The sequence below is a fragment of the Bacillus rossius genome, chromosome 8, assembly GCF_032445375.1.
Source record: "Bacillus rossius redtenbacheri isolate Brsri chromosome 8, Brsri_v3, whole genome shotgun sequence".
Taxonomy (NCBI): Eukaryota; Metazoa; Arthropoda; class Insecta; order Phasmatodea; family Bacillidae; genus Bacillus; species Bacillus rossius.
In genome coordinates this window covers 70,127,744-70,148,120 of record NC_086336.1, presented here as the reverse complement: position 1 = coordinate 70,148,120, position 20,377 = coordinate 70,127,744, and the positions used below count along the sequence as shown (strand labels likewise).

The 20,377-nt window shown below is 42.3% G+C and overlaps 1 protein-coding gene across 1 annotated transcript; it reads right to left on the bottom strand.

The window, feature by feature from the left end:
* Nucleotides 1-504: 504 nt before the first annotated feature.
* Nucleotides 505-20,248, bottom strand: LOC134535409 (very long chain fatty acid elongase 7-like). Its single transcript, XM_063374482.1, has 7 exons — nt 20,041-20,248; nt 15,846-16,036; nt 12,807-12,887; nt 11,152-11,208; nt 6,941-7,046; nt 3,221-3,357; nt 505-823 (listed from the first exon to the last, which is right to left on the bottom strand). Exons 1-7 carry the CDS (start codon nt 20,246-20,248, stop codon nt 656-658), a joined length of 948 nt encoding a protein of 315 aa, XP_063230552.1. The 3' UTR covers nt 505-655.
* Nucleotides 20,249-20,377: the final 129 nt, after the last annotated feature.

Genomic DNA, 20,377 nt, shown 5'->3' with positions numbered 1-20,377 from the left:
TTATTTTAAATAATGTGCGAAAACATGAATATTAGAAATATTAGTCTCGATATCATATGCCATGTTGTTTATTTTAGTTGCTGTTATCAATAAGATTAATAAATACATAGTTAAAAAAAAGGGAATTAAGAAAAAAGAAATCATTTAGTAGAAAAAAAAGCCTTTTGTAAACAATAAGATGTATTTACATTATGATTTTATTTTAAATAATGTGCGAAAACACGAATATTAGAAACATTAGGCTCGATATCATAGACCATGTTGTTTATTTTCGTTGCTGTTATCACTGAAATTAATAAATACAGTTTTAAAAAGGGAATTAAGAAAAGGGAATCATTTAGTAGAAAAAAAGCCTTTTGGGAACAATTAGATGTGTTTACATTATAAATTTATTTTAAATAATGTGCGAAAACACGAATATTAGAAATATTATTCTCGATATCATATACCATGTTGTTTATTTTCATTGCTGTTATCACTGAAATTAATAAATACAGTTCAAAATTTCCTCAACATATATTTAATTAAGTTTTGTAACAGCTGTGATGTACAATGCGATTCACTCGCGTGACCTTGGACAGTGTGTGGTAGAAGTCGTGCGACGGAGCACTGCGACAGGAGGACGCAGTAGCTGCTCGGAGGCCGAGCTCCGCGCTCAGGCCTCGCTCTTGGTGCGGCGGTACGCCCTCTTGTAGAAGTCGAGGAACATCACCAGCATGAGCAGGTTCTGCGCCGACAGGAACAGCCGCAGCCACACGCTCACGGCGCAGTCGCTCCACAGGAAGGTCGGGTAGTTCTGCACGCACAGCAGCAGGAACTGCGCCTGCCACATCCCGGACACTCCTCACATTCCGGACACTCCTGGCATCCAGTGCACATTCCAGACATTCAGAGATCCAGGGCATTCCAGACATTCCTGACCCTACTTACATTCCGGACACTCCTGATAATTCAGGACACTCATTACATTCCGGACACTTCTGACATCCAGTACACATTCCGGACATTACAGATACATTCCAGACGCTCCGGACATTCCAGACATTCAGAGATCCAGGGCATTCCAGACATTCCTGACCCTACTTACATTCCGGACACTCCTGATAATTCAGGACACTCGTTACATTCCGGACACTCCTGACATCCAGTACACATTCCGGACATTACAGATACATTCCAGACGCTCCGGACATTCCAGACATTCAGAGATCCAGGGCATTCCAGACATTCCTGACCCTACTTACATTCCGGACACTCCTGATGATTCAGGACACTCATTACATTCCGGACACTTCTGACATCCAGTACACATTCCGGACATTACAGATACATTCCAGACGCTCCGGACATTCCAGACATTCAGAGATCCAGGGCATTCCAGACATTCCTGACCCTACTTACATTCCGGACACTCCTGATAATTCAGGACACTCGTTACATTCCGGACACTCCTGACATCCAGTACACATTCCGGACATTACAGATACATTCCAGACGCTCCGGACATTCCAAACATTCAGAGATCCAGGGCATTCCAGACATTCCTGACCCTACTTACGTTCCGGACACTCCTGACAATTCAGGACACTCGTTACATTCTCGGACGTTCCTTACATTCCTGACATTCAGAGATCCAGGGCATTCCAGAAACACCTTAAATTCCAGACATTCTGGACGTACAAACATCCAGGACATTCCTGACATTCCAGACATTCCGGACACTACTCACATTCCGGACATTACAGAGACATTCCAGACATTCCTGACATTCCAAGCATTCCATCTCGGCTACAGCACTAACACAGGATAGTGCTTACAATAAAAAATAAATAATCCGCTGACTCATGAGACTGCAACAAGGCCTGCCCGTGCCGGTGCTTGTCCCCATGTGACTGGCGGCCGTGCGCAGAAGTCGCGGTGCTGTCTGGACGCGTTTGCTTCCGCACTGGCTGGCTGGCAGTAGACCACGAAACACCGTTTTTAACTCACGGCTGGTCTAGAAATCTTCTCGCGAAAAGTACCCTATAGAAATAATATTAATTTTTAATTACTTTAAACTAACTTAAATTCCACACGAATGTAAACCAAGGACGTGCAAGTTATCAAATGCTCTTTAAGGTTAAATACTATTCCATCTATTAATATTCTAGAAATTCTACGAAAATGCTGGAAGTAGTTGGAAGGAAATATGCGAACTTTTTCGTTGCCTGAGATATGAGACAATGTTGAATTGATCAGTTTAGATTATTGGGGAAAAAAAAGGATAATTTGTACATAAAGTATTAAAATATTTTCCCAATGTTTCTAAAAAATTTCCAAAAGATTAGTAACTTTGCAATCTACCTGCACCTGTATGCTGTGCCAAAACGGATTTCTTTTCGTATAAAGCTTACTGTGCTATCGTAGTTGTGTTGTCCAGAATACCTGTTCAGTTTCATCGCTGGGTTCGCTTGTGCCTCTCTGTGTTGGCCATTGTTTTGTCTGTATTTACTTTTCTTGTTACAACTGTCTCGTCGTTGTCAGCGCTCTGTGTTCATCCTTGCTGTGGTATTTTTTTCTGACTTATTCCTTCCGCGTAATTATCTGTGCTGTCCATGCTTTCATCATCAGACATCATCCGATTTTGGAAAGTTTTCTGTGTGTTTGTGTACTCGAGGTTTTTTTTTTTTTTTTTTGGTCCGTAATTAAAGGTTTCTTCATGGCGGACAGCATACACCAGCAATGACGTGTGTCCGCAAAAGATTTTTTGAAAATGTTCGTGACTACACACCGTCACTTGCCGTGTGTCCGAAACACTGAAGCATCGCCCCGTGTTGTCGTGATTGGTTGAGCTTCTGACTGCTCACGAATCACAGTAACTCTTGCGCGGAAGCAAACGTGTCTTCACTGACCCGGCTGAAGAAGGCAGTGGCTTTACTCGCACACGGTCGCCGTCATGAGCATAGAACCGCCGGCGTGGATATGTATTATTACAGTCTAATGATATTACAGATTTTTTCCGACAAAAACATTAAAAATCATGACTGAAACAGTTATTTTTGCTAAAACAAATTATATACGATATTGGTTACAACGGTAAATAATGGTAATTGTAATAACTGAAAAATAGCTGTAATTATCTAAAAAAAAAAATGTAAAATATTGGTAGACAAGTTATAAAATATTTTTAACTTTAAACGCCATCCAATCCCAGAAAAACAAATACGTGTGTTCGTCCTACTATTTGTAACTGCGTGATGTATTTCTTCCACCATAGCGACTTCTTGTACGCAGGGTGGATGTTTGCGAGCAGGTAGTAGCTGTACATCACGGTGTGGACGATGGAGTTCATTTGCCCCAAAAAAAGAAAGTGTCCTCCTGCAACAACAACAAAAAGACAAAATACAATCTGGTGCTGTTCACGAAGGAAAACTGCGTATTTTATTACAGCTACATTAAGAAATTGAATAAAGTTAAACAGATGCATAACTAAAAATAAATATATTTTTTTTTCACAAAATTTAATTGTGAATATTGAACATTTTTAGGGGAAAAAACATGTTTCAAATTATATTTTGCAGTCTATGCATTATTACATTATTGTTAGAGCCATTACTAATATTTTTTTCATATATTTTTTTTTGCAAACTGTTTGCACTCAATGGTCCTTAAATTTTATGAGATGAAATTTTACAGAGGCATTGTGATTACCTGAGATGACCACACCTAGAATCAGTATTTTCTTTCTTCTTAAGTACCATAGAGTGAATACTCAAGCTGAAAGTGTTTTGTGTTGGCCAATCTGGTAGAAAATTCTGTTTATTAAAATACTAGCACTGATAGAACAACAATTCTACTTTGTGGTTAGCTGAGAAGACCACAATGCCCTATTCGCACCACTGTTTTTTGCTTGATGTAACAAGCTGCTAGGTTTGACTTCAGATTTTCAAAAACAGATAATTCATATACTGTGGAAGAATTGGTAAATACACTTATTACAAATTTGTTATTTTATTGATGTAGTCATTTATGCCAAACATGTTCTTTAAAAATTACAATAATTCATTTTATTGGGCCTTGCAGGCTAACCCCCAGGCTCTTTATAATCCTTTTCTTTTTTGTATGGCTTATCAACACACTTTTGTCATAGTTTGGTGTTAATAATGTATTCACAGCATGTGCACAGATAATTTTTAAGGTACTGTCCATTAATTTTTTTTTTTTTTTTTTTTTAGCAAAGATGATATTGTGAGAATTACTGGAGAGTACAATTCTTGCAGACATACTCTTTATTATTTATATACTACATTATAATATAAATTATTATTAGTAACAGGAAAATTTATTCTGAGAAAGGCAAAACATCGCACGTTAATAATGTTCGCAGGCTTTCACGGCCATTGTCTGGGTTGTAGTCGCGTCCTTGGCGCATGATACACTGACGTTTCGGTCGACATTGCAGTCGCCATCATCAGAGAGCAGTTACCTACTGAGATTCTGACCAGTTGGCGAGAGTATATAAAGGCAGGACAACTGGTAAGAACCTTAGTGGGTAACTGCTCCCTGATGATGGTGACTGCAATGTCGACCGAAACTTCGGTGAATTGTCCGTCAAGGACACGGCTACAACCCAGAAGCCCAACTACTTCATCGCTCGTTAATGTCGATCTCGCTTTTGGATTGAAGTTAATTTCTGGCGCCTTGGACAGTTGCATGATAAAATAGAAAGTTAAAATCTTGGTAGCAAGATCGTGGTTGAAATTCTGTATAAATTATTTCAACAGCTAGAGCCTAAAACATCTCACGGATTCATTGGGCAGCTAAGTAGACTTGGAGCACTTATACGTCTGGTCCACGTTTATGATTGGACTACAGCGCTCTAGGCTACCCTGAGCCATTTTTAAACAAGGAGTAGAAGTGGTTACTCAAACATTGTTATCGAATAACGGACCCTATGAATAGGGATCAGTTTCAAAGACTTCCAGGATAGACATCACAGTACTTTGCCTACTTGAGTAAATATCCCGTGTTCATTCGCTGCTGACTTGTGAGACATCACAACTCGGTAGGTAGTCTATGATGCGATAATTCTTTGGCCCAGGGTCTCTCATTGGCTTTAGTCCTCCAGGTAACACATGTGTAGGGACTGGAAAAATTCGCGGGTTCAATGACCTCTAGCATGAACTCCATAGTTCTACGTACACTCATTCAAATGCCACCCACTCATTGGCTGCTGCCTTGTGAGACGTCCCAACGTAGCAGTCTGTGATTTGATGCTGCTTTAGTTGAGTTTTTCTCATTGGCCCAGAGTCATCCAGGTGAGTTGTGAGCCAATAGCAGAGACAGCACTGAGGTATAAATATTTGAATTCTAGCCTATCGCGAAATGAATCCGCGAATTTTTCCGGTCTCTACACATGTGCTAGTAGCAGAAGGATCGCAAAGATATAAGTATTTGAATTTTAACCTATCGCGTAATGTATCCGCTAATTTTTGCCGGTACCTTACTATACTCATATTAAGGGTGTCATTTTTTTTACTTTTAAAGAGGTAGTTTGTGAATTTCTGGTCAAATGAAAATTAATTATGGTTAAAGATGTGATTTTGTACGTACGCTATTACTGATTACACTGTAGGTCATAACTCATAAGTAGGGACCTGAAACATTCGCGGGTTCAATGACCTCTAGCATGAACTCCATAGTTCTACGTACACTCATTCAAATGTCACCCACTCATTGGCTGCTGTCTTGTAAGACGTTCCAACTTAGCAGTCTGTGATTTGATGCTGCTTTAGTTGAGTTTTTCTCATTGGCCCAGAGTCATCCAGGTGAGTTGTGAGCCAATAGCAGAGGCAGCACTGAGGTATAACTATTTGAATTCTAGCCTATCGCGAAATGAATCCGCGAATTTTTCCGGTCTCTAGTCATAAGAAACCTCAATGACATACAAGAAATATAGGTAAATAAGCGAACACATAGAAAACAAGCCAAAATCAGGTGCTAGCAAAAAATTAAAAACATAGTCAGCACATAAAATTACGTGGAAGGAATTAGTTACAAAATTATAACAACACAGGCGGACACAGTGGGCTAACAACAACGAGGCAGTGAAACAAGAACAATAAATAAAGACAAAAACAGATCTCAGTTTCCAAAAGGTCGCAACTGTTGTCGTAGGAAGTCTGCTGTTTTCGCCTATGCTATCATCATTGTGTCCAGATTACGTGTTTTGTCACATCGCTGTGCCTTCGCGTCCTGTGCGTCTGTGTGTTGAGTTGTGTTGAACATTTCATCTGTCCAGAAATATTGTTTGGTCATTTTATTTGACATTGTGTTTTCGGAAGTAGTTTTTTTTGTCTTCATTTACTGTTCATGTTGCTACTGTCTCGTCTTTCTTAGCTCCCTGTGTCCGCTTCTACTGCAACAGTTTTTTTTTTTACTAATTCCTTTCACAATATTTTCGGTTCTATATTTTTAATTTTTAACATCGCCAGAATTTGTCTTGTTTTCTGTGTGTTTGCATATTTATCTTTCTTTTCTGTTATTGAGGTTGCTTTTGACTTCCAGTATAATAACTAGAGACCGGAAAAATTCGCGGGTTCAATGACCTTCAGGATAGACTCCAATATCCTCTGCACACTCGGGCAAATGCCAACTGTTCATTGGCTGCTGACCTGTGAGTCGTCTCGACTTGGTGGCCTGTGATTCGACACTTCTATGAGTGAGGGTCTCTAATAGGCCCTCATTTCTCCAGATTAACAGTGAACCAATGGCAGAAGCAGCACTTAGGTAAATTATTTGAATTTTAGCAAAACACGAAACGAATCCGCGAATTTTTCAGGTCTCTAATAATAAAAAACTATCGGTGTCCAAAACTACATCTTGAATTAATCTTGTCTATTGAAAGAACCATTGAATGAAGGTAAAATGGAATGTATCTTGATGGTGTTATTTGACGTACCCGCGAAGTACTTGGCAGCGGCCCAGGTTCCCAGGACCATCATGGCGTGGTGGTACACGTGCAGGAAGGTCACCTGGTTGTCCTTCTTGCGCAGGACGAAGAACACCTGGAACAAGGACACTCCTGCGCGTCGCTGCGAGGGACTTGCGCCAGTCAGTGTCGCGACACAAGTGCAGCGCAGCGCGCAGTGTCGCTAGAGCAGTCCCCAGTCCAGGACATAGCGCCACAGTCAGTGGCCGAGGGGAGAAGTGTCGCGACACAAGTGTAGCGCAGCGCGCAGTGTCGCTAGAGCAGTCCCCAGTCCAGGACATAGCGCCACAGTCAGTGGCCGAGGGGAGAAGTGTCGCGACACAAGTGTAGCGCAGCGCGCAGTGTCGCTAGAGCAGTCCCCAGTCCAGGACATAGCGCCACTGTCAGTGGCCGGGGGGAGAAGTGTCGCGACACAAGTGTAGCGCAGCGCGCAGTGTCGCTAGAGCAGTCCCCAGTCCAGGACATAGCGCCACAGTCAGTGGCCGAGGGGAGAAGTGTCGCGACACAAGTGTAGCGCAGCGCGCAGTGTCGCTAGAGCAGTCCCCAGTCCAGGACATAGCGCCACAGTCAGTGGCCGAGGGGAGAAGTGTCGCGCAGCGCGCAGTGTCGCTAGAGCAGTCCCCAGTCCAGGACATAGCGCCACAGTCAGTGGCCGAGGGGAGAAGTGTCGCGACACAAGTGTAGCGCAGCGCGCAGTGTCGCTAGAGCAGTCCCCAGTCCAGGACATAGCGCCACAGTCAGTGGCCGAGGGGAGAAGTGTCGCGACACAAGTGTAGCGCAGCGCGCAGTGTCGCTAGAGCAGTCCCCAGTCCAGGACATAGCGCCACAGTCAGTGGCCGAGGGGAGAAGTGTCGCGCAGCGCGCAGTGTCGCTAGAGCAGTCCCCAGTCCAGGACATAGCGCCACAGTCAGTGGCCGAGGGGAGAAGTGTCGCGACACAAGTGTAGCGCAGCGCGCAGTGTCGCTAGAGCAGTCCCCAGTCCAGGACATAGCGCCACAGTCAGTGGCCGAGGGGAGAAGTGTCGCGACACAAGTGTAGCGCAGCGCGCAGTGTCGCTAGAGCAGTCCCCAGTCCAGGACATAGCGCCACTGTCAGTGGCCGGGGGGAGAAGTGTCGCGACACAAGTGTAGCGCAGCGCGCAGTGTCGCTAGAGCAGTCCCCAGTCCAGGACATAGCGCCACAGTCAGTGGCCGAGGGGAGAAGTGTCGCGACACAAGTGTAGCGCAGCGCGCAGTGTCGCTAGAGCAGTCCCCAGTCCAGGACATAGCGCCACAGTCAGTGGCCGAGGGGAGAAGTGTCGCGCAGCGCGCAGTGTCGCTAGAGCAGTCCCCAGTCCAGGACATAGCGCCACAGTCAGTGGCCGAGGGGAGAAGTGTCGCGACACAAGTGTAGCGCAGCGCGCAGTGTCGCTAGAGCAGTCCCCAGTCCAGGACATAGCGCCACAGTCAGTGGCCGAGGGGAGAAGTGTCGCGACACAAGTGTAGCGCAGCGCGCAGTGTCGCTAGAGCAGTCCCCAGTCCAGGACATAGCGCCACAGTCAGTGGCCGAGGGGAGAAGTGTCGCGCAGCGCGCAGTGTCGCTAGAGCAGTCCCCAGTCCAGGACATAGCGCCACAGTCAGTGGCCGAGGGGAGAAGTGTCGCGACACAAGTGTAGCGCAGCGCGCAGTGTCGCTAGAGCAGTCCCCAGTCCAGGACATAGCGCCACAGTCAGTGGCCGAGGGGAGAAGTGTCGCGACACAAGTGTAGCGCAGCGCGCAGTGTCGCTAGAGCAGTCCCCAGTCCAGGACATAGCGCCACTGTCAGTGGCCGGGGGGAGAAGTGTCGCGACACAAGTGTAGCGCAGCGCGCAGTGTCGCTAGAGCAGTCCCCAGTCCAGGACATAGCGCCACAGTCAGTGGCCGAGGGGAGAAGTGTCGCGACACAAGTGTAGCGCAGCGCGCAGTGTCGCTACAGCAGTCCCCAGTCCAGGACATAGCGCCACGAAACTAGGGATGTTGCGTTACTATCTACATCAATACCTAGGGATTGGAAAAATTCGTGGGTTCAACGACCTCTAGCATGAACTCCATAGTTCTACGTACACTCATTCAACTGTCACCCACTCATTGGCTGCTGTCTTGTGAGACGTCCCAACGTAGCAGTCTGTGATTTGATGCTGCTTTAGTTGAGTTTTTCTCATTGGTCCAGAGTCATCCAGGTGAGTTGTGAGCCAATAGCAGAGGCAGGACTGAGATATAACTATTTGAATTCTAGCCTATCGCGAAATGAATCCGCGAATTTGTCCGGTCTCTATCAATAACTATCGATATTTTCGTTTCGATGTTTGCTATTTTGTATCGATACATAGGATACGATGTTATCGTAATATGGGGAGAAACATACAAATATCGGGTTTCGATAACACACTTCATGAAAAGTTACATTATTATCATCCTGTTATTACTTGTAAAGTTAAAGATCGCCGCGCTGTTGTATGTTCTGTAGCCAGTAGAGGAACGGTAATAAAAACCAAGGAGGTTGAATAGTGGTATGCTATTGTACCTCCCATTATTACCTTAGAGTAAACAATAACAAACTAGCTCTGCAAAGAACGTTATGTGTAATGTGTATAGCTCAGTCCAATTCTCTACAAATACTTTGGGTTAATTTTATTATTATTGTAAAGTTCGTTGTGTGAAATATTTACATTTAGTGCGACGAACAAAAAATGGCTCCAGCAGTAAGTAAGCTTTGGCACTTTTTTTAGGATAATAATCAGAAAATCGCCACTTGAACATTGATTAAGGGATGTGAAGTATACTGAAAACACCACTAATTTAGCTTCACATTCGCAAAAAAAAAATCATCATTCAGTCTAAGATACCTTTACTAGTGCAAATTAAAAAAAAAAACTGTAACGTTGTCGTTTCTGATTCAAAATATTCTACTTTGTCAACAATAGCTAGCTGCACGAATGTAAACATTGTTAAACCAAGTTCCTAACCAAGTACTCTCCTGTCGCTTGAAGCATTTAACAGAGCTAGAGAATACTCTGAAGGAGTATAAAATAGATTGTGAAATATAAATTTGCTTGATCTCTTTCCTTAAAATAACGATATTGTTCGTTGTTGAGTATGTCGATATTATTGGAATATCGATACCAAAGATTGATATCGATATCGGTGAGGAATATCGAGACGCCACCGACAGCGCACTCCCCTCAGGGTGGCAATTAGTGGAAGCAGATGAGGACAAGCTATAGTGGTCCGCCTGACGTCACTCGGAGACATTTATAAACACAATTCCCATCACTAACATTTACAAAAAAAATGTGTTTGAAATGATGTGGAAAAGTATTCACTATCAATAGGGACCTGAAAAATTCGCGTATTCTACGACCTCCAGGATAGACTCCACGATCCTGTGCACACTCGGGCAAACGTCACCTGTTCATTGGCTACTGACTTGTGAGGTGTCTCAACTGGGAGGCTCGTGATTCGTCACTTCTTTGGTTGAGGGTTTCTCGTTGACCCAGAGTCGCCCAGACGAACAGTGAGCCAATAGCAAAAGCAGCTTAAGGTATACGTGTATGAATTTCAGACTATCGCGAAATGAATCCGAAAATTTTTCCGGTCTCTCACTATCAACCACTAGACTATAGGATTTCAAAGCACATATATAATTTTTATTTGTGTGTAGCCTTTTTCTTCTTCATTCTGTGAAAATTTGATTGCATGGTGCACGCGCAACGTAAAAATTTACTCGTCATTTTTTTTGTAACTCGCCTAAAGAAGTATAATTTCAATAATTTACTTGTATATTTTTTTTTTGTTAAGTCTTAATAGTTTTTATCCACAAAGATTTGTTGTGAGTCAGCAGCAAACTTAAATAATACCGTCGACATTATAGAAATATATTACAGAATGTTCGCAGGCTTTCACGGCCATTGTCTGAAGTAGCTTGACTTTTGGGATGCAGCCGTGTCCTTGGCAAATAATTCACCAACGTTTCGGTTGACATTGCAGTCGCCATCATCAGGGGGCAGTTACCTACAGTAAGGTATCCGTCGACCGAAACGTCGGTGAATTATTCGCCAAGGACACGGCTACATCCCAGAAGCCAAGCTACAGCCCAGCGTGGTCCACCTGTGCTCGGATTGGCTGGGAGCCGTCGCCACGTGGTGCGCGGCCCACGCAACTCACCGTGTCGAGAAGATCCAACACCTTGACCATGAAGTACAGCCACGTCATGCTGGCGATCTGGGGAAACAAAACCAACCGAACTGAACTACATCCTGCACTGTAACTTCTTACCTTCTTACCTCATTCTTCAGCTCAACCAGAACATTTTCCACTCCAATAAAATACCACACAAATAAATATAGTTACAAGAACAGCCATCAAAATTAATCCTCTTAGCAAGAACCTACAAAACAAATAGTTATAGCTAAATTACTCAATAATTTTGATATATCTAGTGTATTCCGTGAAAGACCACAATTTTTTTTTTTTGGATCAGATAGAGAATAAATTTCTGACGCAGGAAGTCTTTGCCGATTTTTGATCTGACCCATAGGTAATTAGTAATTAATTAAATCGTTAACCAATGATGAGCGCGCTCTAAGAGCTTGCCCCCTTATACCCTTGGCGCGCCGTGAGAGACAGTAAGCAGTAGTACCTCGCGCTTCTCTCTCTCTCTCTCTCTCTCTCTCTCTCTCTCTCTCTCTCTCTCTCTCTCTCTCTCTCCCGGTAAGCAATCTTCTCCTTTCTCTTAGAGCGCGCTCATCATTGGTTAACTATTTTAATTAATTACTAATTACCTATGGGTCAGATCAAAAATCGGCAAAGACTTCCTGTCTCAGAAAATTATTCTCTATCTGATCCAAAAAAAAAAGTCCGGTCTTTCACGGACATCCTGTAAATAGTCTGTACACCGAATTAGTAGAGACCTGTAAATTCACGATTTCAAATCCCTAAAGGATAGACTCCATGATCCTCTACGCACTCGTGCAAATTACATCTGCTGATCGGTTACCGACTCGTAACACCTGTTGACTGGAATGATCGTGATTCGCTAATTCTTCCGTTAAAGATTTTCCATTGGCCCAGAGTACTTCAGATAAACTGTGGCCCAATCACTGAAGCAAAATGACGTCAAAAGTATTTGGACTCGATCCTATCGCGAAATGAATCCGCGAATTTTACAGGTCTCTATACCATAGATAGAGACCGGAAAAATTCACGGATTCATTTCGCGATAGGCTAGAATTAAAATAGTTATACCTCAGTGCTGCCTCTGGTATTGGCTCACAACTCACCTGGATGACTCTGGGCCAATGAGAAAAGCTCAATTAAAGCAGCATCAAATCACAGACTGCTACGTTGGGACGTCTCACAAGACAGCAGCCAATGAGTGGGTGACATTTGACTGAGTGTACGTAGAACTATGGAGTTCAATGCTAGAGGTCATTGAACCCGCGAATTTTTCCTGTCCCTAACCATAGATAGTGGGACACCTGTATTTCGCGATTTCATTTCATGTCAAGGTATTTCACAAAACGTTGTAGCTTTTTTTCTAAGAGTCATGGCGAATTGTGAGGGTGCAGCAGTACGGTGACCACATTCTCATCGGCCCCGTCAAGAGCGGGACGACACCTCTCACCGACCTCAGCCAATAACCACAGGAGAAAAGCTACAGTATTTTGTGAAATACCTTGACACGAAATGTGTTCGCGAAATACAGGTGTCCCTAACGATAGATTAAATAAAGATAACGCTTGAACGACAACTTCCTGATCGTTTGCCGACTGAACTCCGCGGAGAGTTCGGCAAGCCGTGCTTCGCCGTGCTCCACTTACGTGAAGGTTCACCTCGTCCGTGGAGTAGTCCACCGGCTCGCAGAAGAACCTGATGTGCCGCGGGAAGCCGTAAAACACGCCCTGAACACACGCGTGTAGAATTGTTATTTTCACGGTGCTAAGCATTTTGAAACATTGATTGAATAAAAAAAAAATTGTTTGTCTGTAAAGTCGGTTTACGGACGATAGTTTAACGTGACAACGTCATAACAAAACATTTATGAAATGATTGCATAGTTTTATGCATAAAATTGAATCATTTTTATTGAATTATCATTATTTTGCATGGATACAAAGAAGGAGTGAAATGAAATCTACAATTTAACTGATTAATTTACTTTTATTTGCACTCATTAATTAAAATATGTTTATTACTTTAACGAAGAGATTATTTTAACTATAACTTTTGTACATGTTTGCTATTTAACTTCTTCCAATCTGTGTTATTCTGTTAAGGATAGGACGATGATGGTAAAAGTAGGAAACGAATGGGAGTGTTTCAAGTTTAATGTGCCTCGAAAAAGTCAAATCGATGGTTGTTCCAATCGAGTGGAAGAGAGATAGATGCGGCGCAAGCGTACAATGAGCGTAACGGGACACAGCGTAACGGGACACTTTTGTGCGTGCAGCCGGCGTTCATCGATTTTTTAGACGTTGTCACGTCAAAAGCTAGAATGATGAAAAGTATGTGTGTGTCGCCAAATAGGCGTACCTCACTGCAATGGCGAAATTTTTCGCATGTGGTTAGCGAAAGGGGGGAGGGGGGTTATACCGTATACACAATTCACCACACTAGGTGGTCCAGGCATATGATATAATATTTTTTATTTACTCTTTTTTTGAACCTTCGTTAAAATCCACTAAATTAAATAGGAAAATTTATCACTCACAAAAGCAAGCTTGTGTGTGAGCGCATAGTCACATTAAAATACGAGCGGTATTTTAACTAATGTAAGTATTTTAAAACTTAAAAACAAATGACAAATAAATAAAATTAACTTTAGAAATCTTACGCAAGTTTTTATAAATTTTAAAGTTGAAAAGAGCCATTAATTTTAAATATATGATAAAGTATAACATTGTTCCAGAAAAGAAATCTATGTATAAAAAAAGTAAAAAATTAATATTTATAGGTAACGTACAATACATGAATTACTACAGTATATAAAACTTTACTTAAATATTACATAAATCTCGTCATCAGTTTAACTATTCAGCCACAGATTGATATAATTTTTTTGAATTTTTTTTTTGTTTTTAATTTTTCAGGAAGAATAACTTCAATTTTTTGAAACAATAAACTTAAAAATTTAAATTATTCCAACAATTTTCTTTTAAAACATAGTTTTGGCGTTATTATTACGCTTATCCTCTTTGTTTTACAGTTCAGTTTCTTCCACAGTGAGGGTTACTTTTATTCCAAGGGAAAGAGCTGGGTCCTACTTTAACCTACCCCCCCCCCCCCTTTTCCCCTTTTCCCATGGTAACAGTCACTGATCATGAGAGTATAGGCAACACTTTAGTATATCCACTCTTGCAATGGTAAAGCATAAACCTACAAGTATGACAGATTGTGGTGCATGTCAGGAAATATGAGTTTTAAATACATTTTTAAATATACAAGATTGGTTGAAAGTTGTGCTGCCATGAGCTATGGCATATCATGAATCATCGAGAGGTAAAAAAACCCTTTCGGCACAGCATACAAGCGCGGGTAGGATTCAGAGTACCTATTTCTTCTGGAACGTTTTGGAAACTTCTAGAACATTTGAAAACATAATGTGCACAACATCGTATGTGTTCACCAATATTCCAAAATGATCGATATATTTTTTCTCTCTTCATATTTGATGCAGCGAAAATGTTTCGAATGATATTAATTCAATAAATCCAGAATTCAATAACTTAAAAATAATGTCATACTTTGCCTACTATGGCAATTAATTGTGCTTTTTTTTTACCATTCAATCACTTTATTTAATCCCGTGCTCTGATAATTGTTCGTATTAAAGTTTGTTTTGGAGCAAGGTTTAACATAATGATGGAAAGGTTTGATAGTGTAAATAGTAAAAAAAAAAAAGAGTTTGAATTTTTTTACAATTCAATCCCTGGTTTTTTTTAACACCATGCAGGAATATTTCGTCTCATCAAAAATTATCGCACTCATAAAAGTATCGCAAAAATATCGTCACCTTGAGGAATCGATAATTTTCCTAAGTTACTATCTTTGCATTGATATTTCACATTAAATAATTAATAGAATAATAGAAAACAAGAAATATATTAAATACTAAAGTTATTACAAATATAAGTCATAGTCTAACTAAAAAAAAAAAACACCACGAAAGACGACACTAAAAAGCAAATAATTCGAAAAGATGTGTTGATATTGACCAAGTGGATCGTGTACTAGTATCAAATCACTTCCCTCTCAGCACACAAGTAGGCTGCGTCACAATTATGCAGCCAATTCAGTTATGCCACTGCAATTATTATATTTCAGATTATTTTCCATTCTTCAATTATTTCTTGATGTAAGCTTTTGGACATACGCCATTGCTAAGCACATGTATGTCTGTAGAAGAAAACTACAAAAAAACACAAATTAAGCAAAAAAATTATGTTGTCAACAGGTCAATTTTTGCTTAATTTTTGCTTTTTTGCTTAATTTGTGTTTTGGTTTTTTGTAGTTTTTTTCTACAGACATACACGTGCTATGTCCAAAAGCTTACATCAAGTCATGCACTCCCATTGTACAAATCTTTCAAAGATAATATTTGAATTATTTCATTTTATTGAAGTAACATTTTTAATAAATTATAAATAATTTTACTAAACAATTATAAATAAAGATTGATCATATCTAGGATTATTCGATACGATACCTGCAGAAAAAAAAAGAACTTATATGAGTAATAGCATTGAATGTGTATACATATTCAATGGTAATATTATCTATTGCAATATTATCGAGTTAAAAACTATCGATATCCCCGAGTCCCGGCGTGTCGCAGTCAGTGGCGGACTGCGGGGACGTACCTGCCAAGATAGCCACGCCGATATGAGGATCTGGAAGAGGTCGTACGCGACTATGAACCTGTCGACGTCGAAGGGCTGTCTGTCCCTCATGAGCCGCGGTCCCAGGCGCAGGCAGAAGTACAGGTACAGCGCCACTATCGCCACCACATGCCACGGTGACGACAAGAACAGCCAGTCCTTGGTGCGGGGGTCTGCGAGCACAACAGAGGCCACAGCTGAGATCTCTTGCAGGCAGAGGTGATCATCACGGCCAGGCATTTTTCGCGAATAAATATGAGCGCCTGTTAGACTGCAACAAGGTATACGGGCTCCAGCGGCTTCTTCCTTGTGATTGGCGGCCGTCTGCGAGAGGAGTCGTTGCCTTGTTCGACCGAGCCAATCAGGACGCGTTTGCTTCCGCTCTGAATTACTGTGATTGGTGTTTTAACAACCGTCATGTGCCTGAAAGAAACTCACCCAATCACGAAACACAGAGGATGCTACAGTGTTCTAACTTTCAGCTGCTCTTGGAATCTTTTCGCGAAATATGCATGGCCCTGGTGATCATTCATCGCGATAAAATGGTCACCAAGATGGTTTGCATCTCCTCAATTTTGAGGTTAGAATTGTGGATTGTCTAGATACATAACCCCCCCCCCCCCCCCCCCAAATAAGTTTCGGTTTCATACCACTATACGCTAAAACTCTAAAAGCCTCTTACCTTTTGATTGTTTTAGCTGTTAACCTTCGGTTTGTGTGGCGAAATCAACGAGGGAACCTCAACTTCAGAAGCAGTTAGTCATGGGCAAACAGTCTCTCATGTTGGCAAGCAATGAACAGGTGGCATTTGTCACGGCATCCACACCCGATTTTTTTAAATTTACTTTTTTTAATTTTACAGAAGAAATAATATTTGCGAAACATTTTTTGTAGGACAAGATAGTTTGCAAAATTTTGTGAAGTTTACTCGTTCTTATGGTTGGAAGAAATATTTTTTGTGTTGGGGTGGTTTTTTTAATGCAAATCACAGTCGTTCAATAACACAACAGCTTTGTTCCGGCTGGTTTCAGTTAACGTTAACTAAAAATAGAAATAACCTTAGTTCATACAGGAGTATAGCAGAGCCAGAAATAATAATAAAAAAATATTGCTTCATGAACTAAGTGCTGAAGCCTAACAAAGAAACAGACCTCACAAAACTTATGTGACTGGTAAGGGATGTTACATTTCGCGCTATACGTAACAACTGGGCTAGACTTCACAATACTGTACACACTGTATAACAGTGTTCTGCTGTTCATTGTTTACAGTTTCTGCATGGAGTTACTCCATTCAATAATCCCTGATTAGAATTTAAAATAAAAAAAAGGTAATTGATCTCGAATGCTCAAAAAGCGATAGCCAAGCTGCATCACTGGCTTGGCCGTAGAAACGACTAAACTTCCCGTGCATTTTGGTTCACAAGTGTGTCCAGGTTAATGCTTCACTTACGAATAAGTTAAATAGCAAAGTTGGAAGAACAAAAACCGTATGAGAGTCCACCTACCTGCGAAATCTTCATTTAAGTACTGGTAGCTCTCGATGACTTTATGTATTATAGCCGCCATTTCAGCCAGGGATCAGCTGGAAAAACAAAAGATCGGATATAATTACCGTGGTGAGACTGGAGTGCGAATATCAACAGGTCATACCTGTATACATAAATCAGTTCTCAAATGATCAAAAAAGGAACACTCGCACATATTTCAAAATACTGCTGGAAATTTTACATTTTTGAAGGAAAGTGTGTCATCAATCCCGAACATCCTGAAGCAAATCAACTGATACAATGAAATGGAAGGTCAAACTTAAAAATTCATTCTTAACAAAACGATTGAGGGTTAGATTTGAATAAAAACTGTTTACATTTTATAAATTACTTGTGTCAGTAGATTTTCTCTCGCACGGTGTGCGGGGAAAATGAAAAAAAAAAACCGTGTCTCTGGAAAAAAGACGTTAAGGGATAACTATAATCAATGATAACTTTTTTTCTAATTGGTCTTACAAAATATACACATTTTTAAATTACTCCATATGTGACACGTGACCAATCATCGCCGTATTTCATTCTTTTTCTGACTTTGTGAGTGGATTTAATGCAAGTTTGTGCCTTAAATACTTCCAACTAAAATTAACGTGGCCGATATAAGTATTTTGAGGGTGTTTTGATTGAATGAAGCATGAAGCTACCAGTTGTCGCTCTGCATCGGCGACTTCAGAGAGGAGTGGCTGGCTTGGAGGCTTGGAGGTTTGGAGGTTTGGAGGCTTGGAGGCTTGGAGGCTTGGAGGCTTGGAGGCTTGGAGGCTTGGAGGTTTGGGGGCTTGGAGGCTTGGAGGCTTGGAGGCTTGGAGGCTTGGAGGCTTGGAGGCTTGGAGGTTTGGGGGCTTGGAGGCTTGGAGGCTTGGAGGCTTGGAGGCTTGGAGGTTTGGGGGCTTGGAGGCTTGGAGGCTTGGAGGCTTGGAGGCTTGGAGGCTTGGAGGCTTGGAGGCTTGGAGGCTTGGAGGCTTGGAGGTTTGGGGGCTTGGAGGCTTGGAGGCTTGGAGGCTTGGAGGTTTGCAACCCTCTCTGCTCGGCGCTCGTCTGAGGAGTCCACAGAAGAGTCGGTCTCCCAGGAGCAGGCAGTCCGCGGCTAGGCGGAGGTACATCCATGCAGAAGCGTGTGTTTTCCCTTGGCTCCCGTGGTTGAAGGACCTCTCTGGGCAATTTATCCTTATGAGCCTTACTTCTAAGCCTTAATGCTGGTTTGCCATTAATGCATACTTATCTTGTTGCTTTAATGTTTAAAGAAATTTTAACTTGGGATGTTTGCTGTTCATTCTTCTTGTTTACCGCTAACTGGTCACGTACCTTTATCGAGAATATTCTGAAATAAATCTAGTCTTGTTACCTTTTGGTTTCCTCGTTTATGCTCCAGCCGCCCAGAAAAATATATAATTAATTTTTTTACCAGGATGGTAGACACCAAGTCTAAAAAAAAAAATTTTTTTCATTAAAATTTTTGGCTCTCTAAATTCACAGACACGTAACAAAGTGAAGACTGACCGAGTGTGAGAGAGAGAGAGAAAATGTCATCATAGTAAGAATTTTAATTATAGTTAAGATTTTTTTATTTTTAAAACCATATTTAATATTTTTAGGAAAATATGATTAAATAGTAATATTTTGTATCTAAAAAATTATGACTTCCTAACCCGGACCCCTCCCAAACACACTTAGTTTTTAGTAAGGTTAGGAAACAAAATTGTGGGAGTTACCCTCCTTATGATATTACAAATCACTACCTGAAGATCTATACAATGTCGTGCACAGTACGAAAATGTTCAATCAAAATTGTCCTATTTTCAGAAGTAAAGTTACAAATGCTACAATCGACAATTTTTTTTTACTTATTATAATAGAATTCCTTGTCGCTAATCAGGTAACTCGTAAATTCGTAACCTAGAAATGCTATCTCATTGGTTACCGTTTGTTACGTTCACGTGTCTATAGGAGCGAAGAGGCGTGCGATGCGCCAGTCAGAGTAACCCTTAGCTCCCTCGGACTGTCGGAGCGCGTGGCCCGGCCAGGCGGGGCTGGACTCTGGACAACTCGCGCACGGACTCGGTGCCGACTGGCAAGAGCGACGGCGAGGTAGCCGCACTTCTCATCAGGCGCACTTCTGTAGTGGTTGCGCCCTCCGTGAACGCAGCGCTGCTTCCTCTCGCGCACAACACGCATGTCGGCGTCTCTGACGATGCTAGGTCAGCCGTCGCTGTTGTCACGAAATTCGGGCATCACTTGTCCTCACTGAACGTCCTCGCCACACGATCGGTCCAGCTCCCAGTCCGGACCGCTCATTCCGAGCTGACAGTTCGGACCGATCTGGACGATCCCGCACGCGCCCGATCAGCGTCGTGGTTTGCCGTTGCTGTTTTGGATGCATCGTTTCATCGCAGAGCACGGACGAAACTTCGGATGCTGCAAATTGCATTTGCACATTCAGTTAAATGATGATGATGATGATAATAATAATAAAGCGACCAACGCGTATAAACTAAGATGTCTGCCCAAGATACTCGGCTTGTTGGACTGACGGACTGATTGTTTTCGAGACGCTGTCGCCGCACACTCGGCAGTTTGGACTGAGGGCTCTCTAGCCCACGGCTGCACGGCTGCACGGCTGCACGGCGCACTCACCCAGAGACCGCGACAGCCCCTCCTCCAGGTCGCGCGGACAGTGGCGCGGCGACGCGGGGTCCCCGTCGACTGCCCTGGCCGGACGTGACTGGGCGGCGCGGAGGCCGACCACCAGCGGGGGACTGATTAGCCTTGCGTGACCTCGTCCCGCGTCACGGGGACCTTCGTCATGAGGTGTGCGCTCGATGACTGCGGTGCGTCTTCCCATTGACTACCATCGAGAAGCCACCACCGAATATTATCTTTGAAAGATTTGTGCAATGGGAGTGCATGACTTGATGTAAGCTTTTGGACACACGCCATTGCCGAGCACATGTATGGAAAACTATTGTGTTTG

Excerpts from the sequence above, each read along its gene's own strand:
- LOC134535409 (XM_063374482.1), bottom strand. The coding sequence starts at position 20,248 with ATGGGAAGACGCACCGCAGTCATCGAGCGCACACCTCATGACGAAGGT. Across the intron at positions 12,888-15,845 it reads CGGCGTGGCTATCTTGGCAG|GGCGTGTTTTACGGCTTCCC; the intron begins GTACGTCCCCGC and ends GCGTGTGTTCAG. Across the intron at positions 7,047-11,151 it reads TGTTGGATCTTCTCGACACG|GTGTTCTTCGTCCTGCGCAA; the intron begins GTGAGTTGCGTG and ends TCCTTGTTCCAG.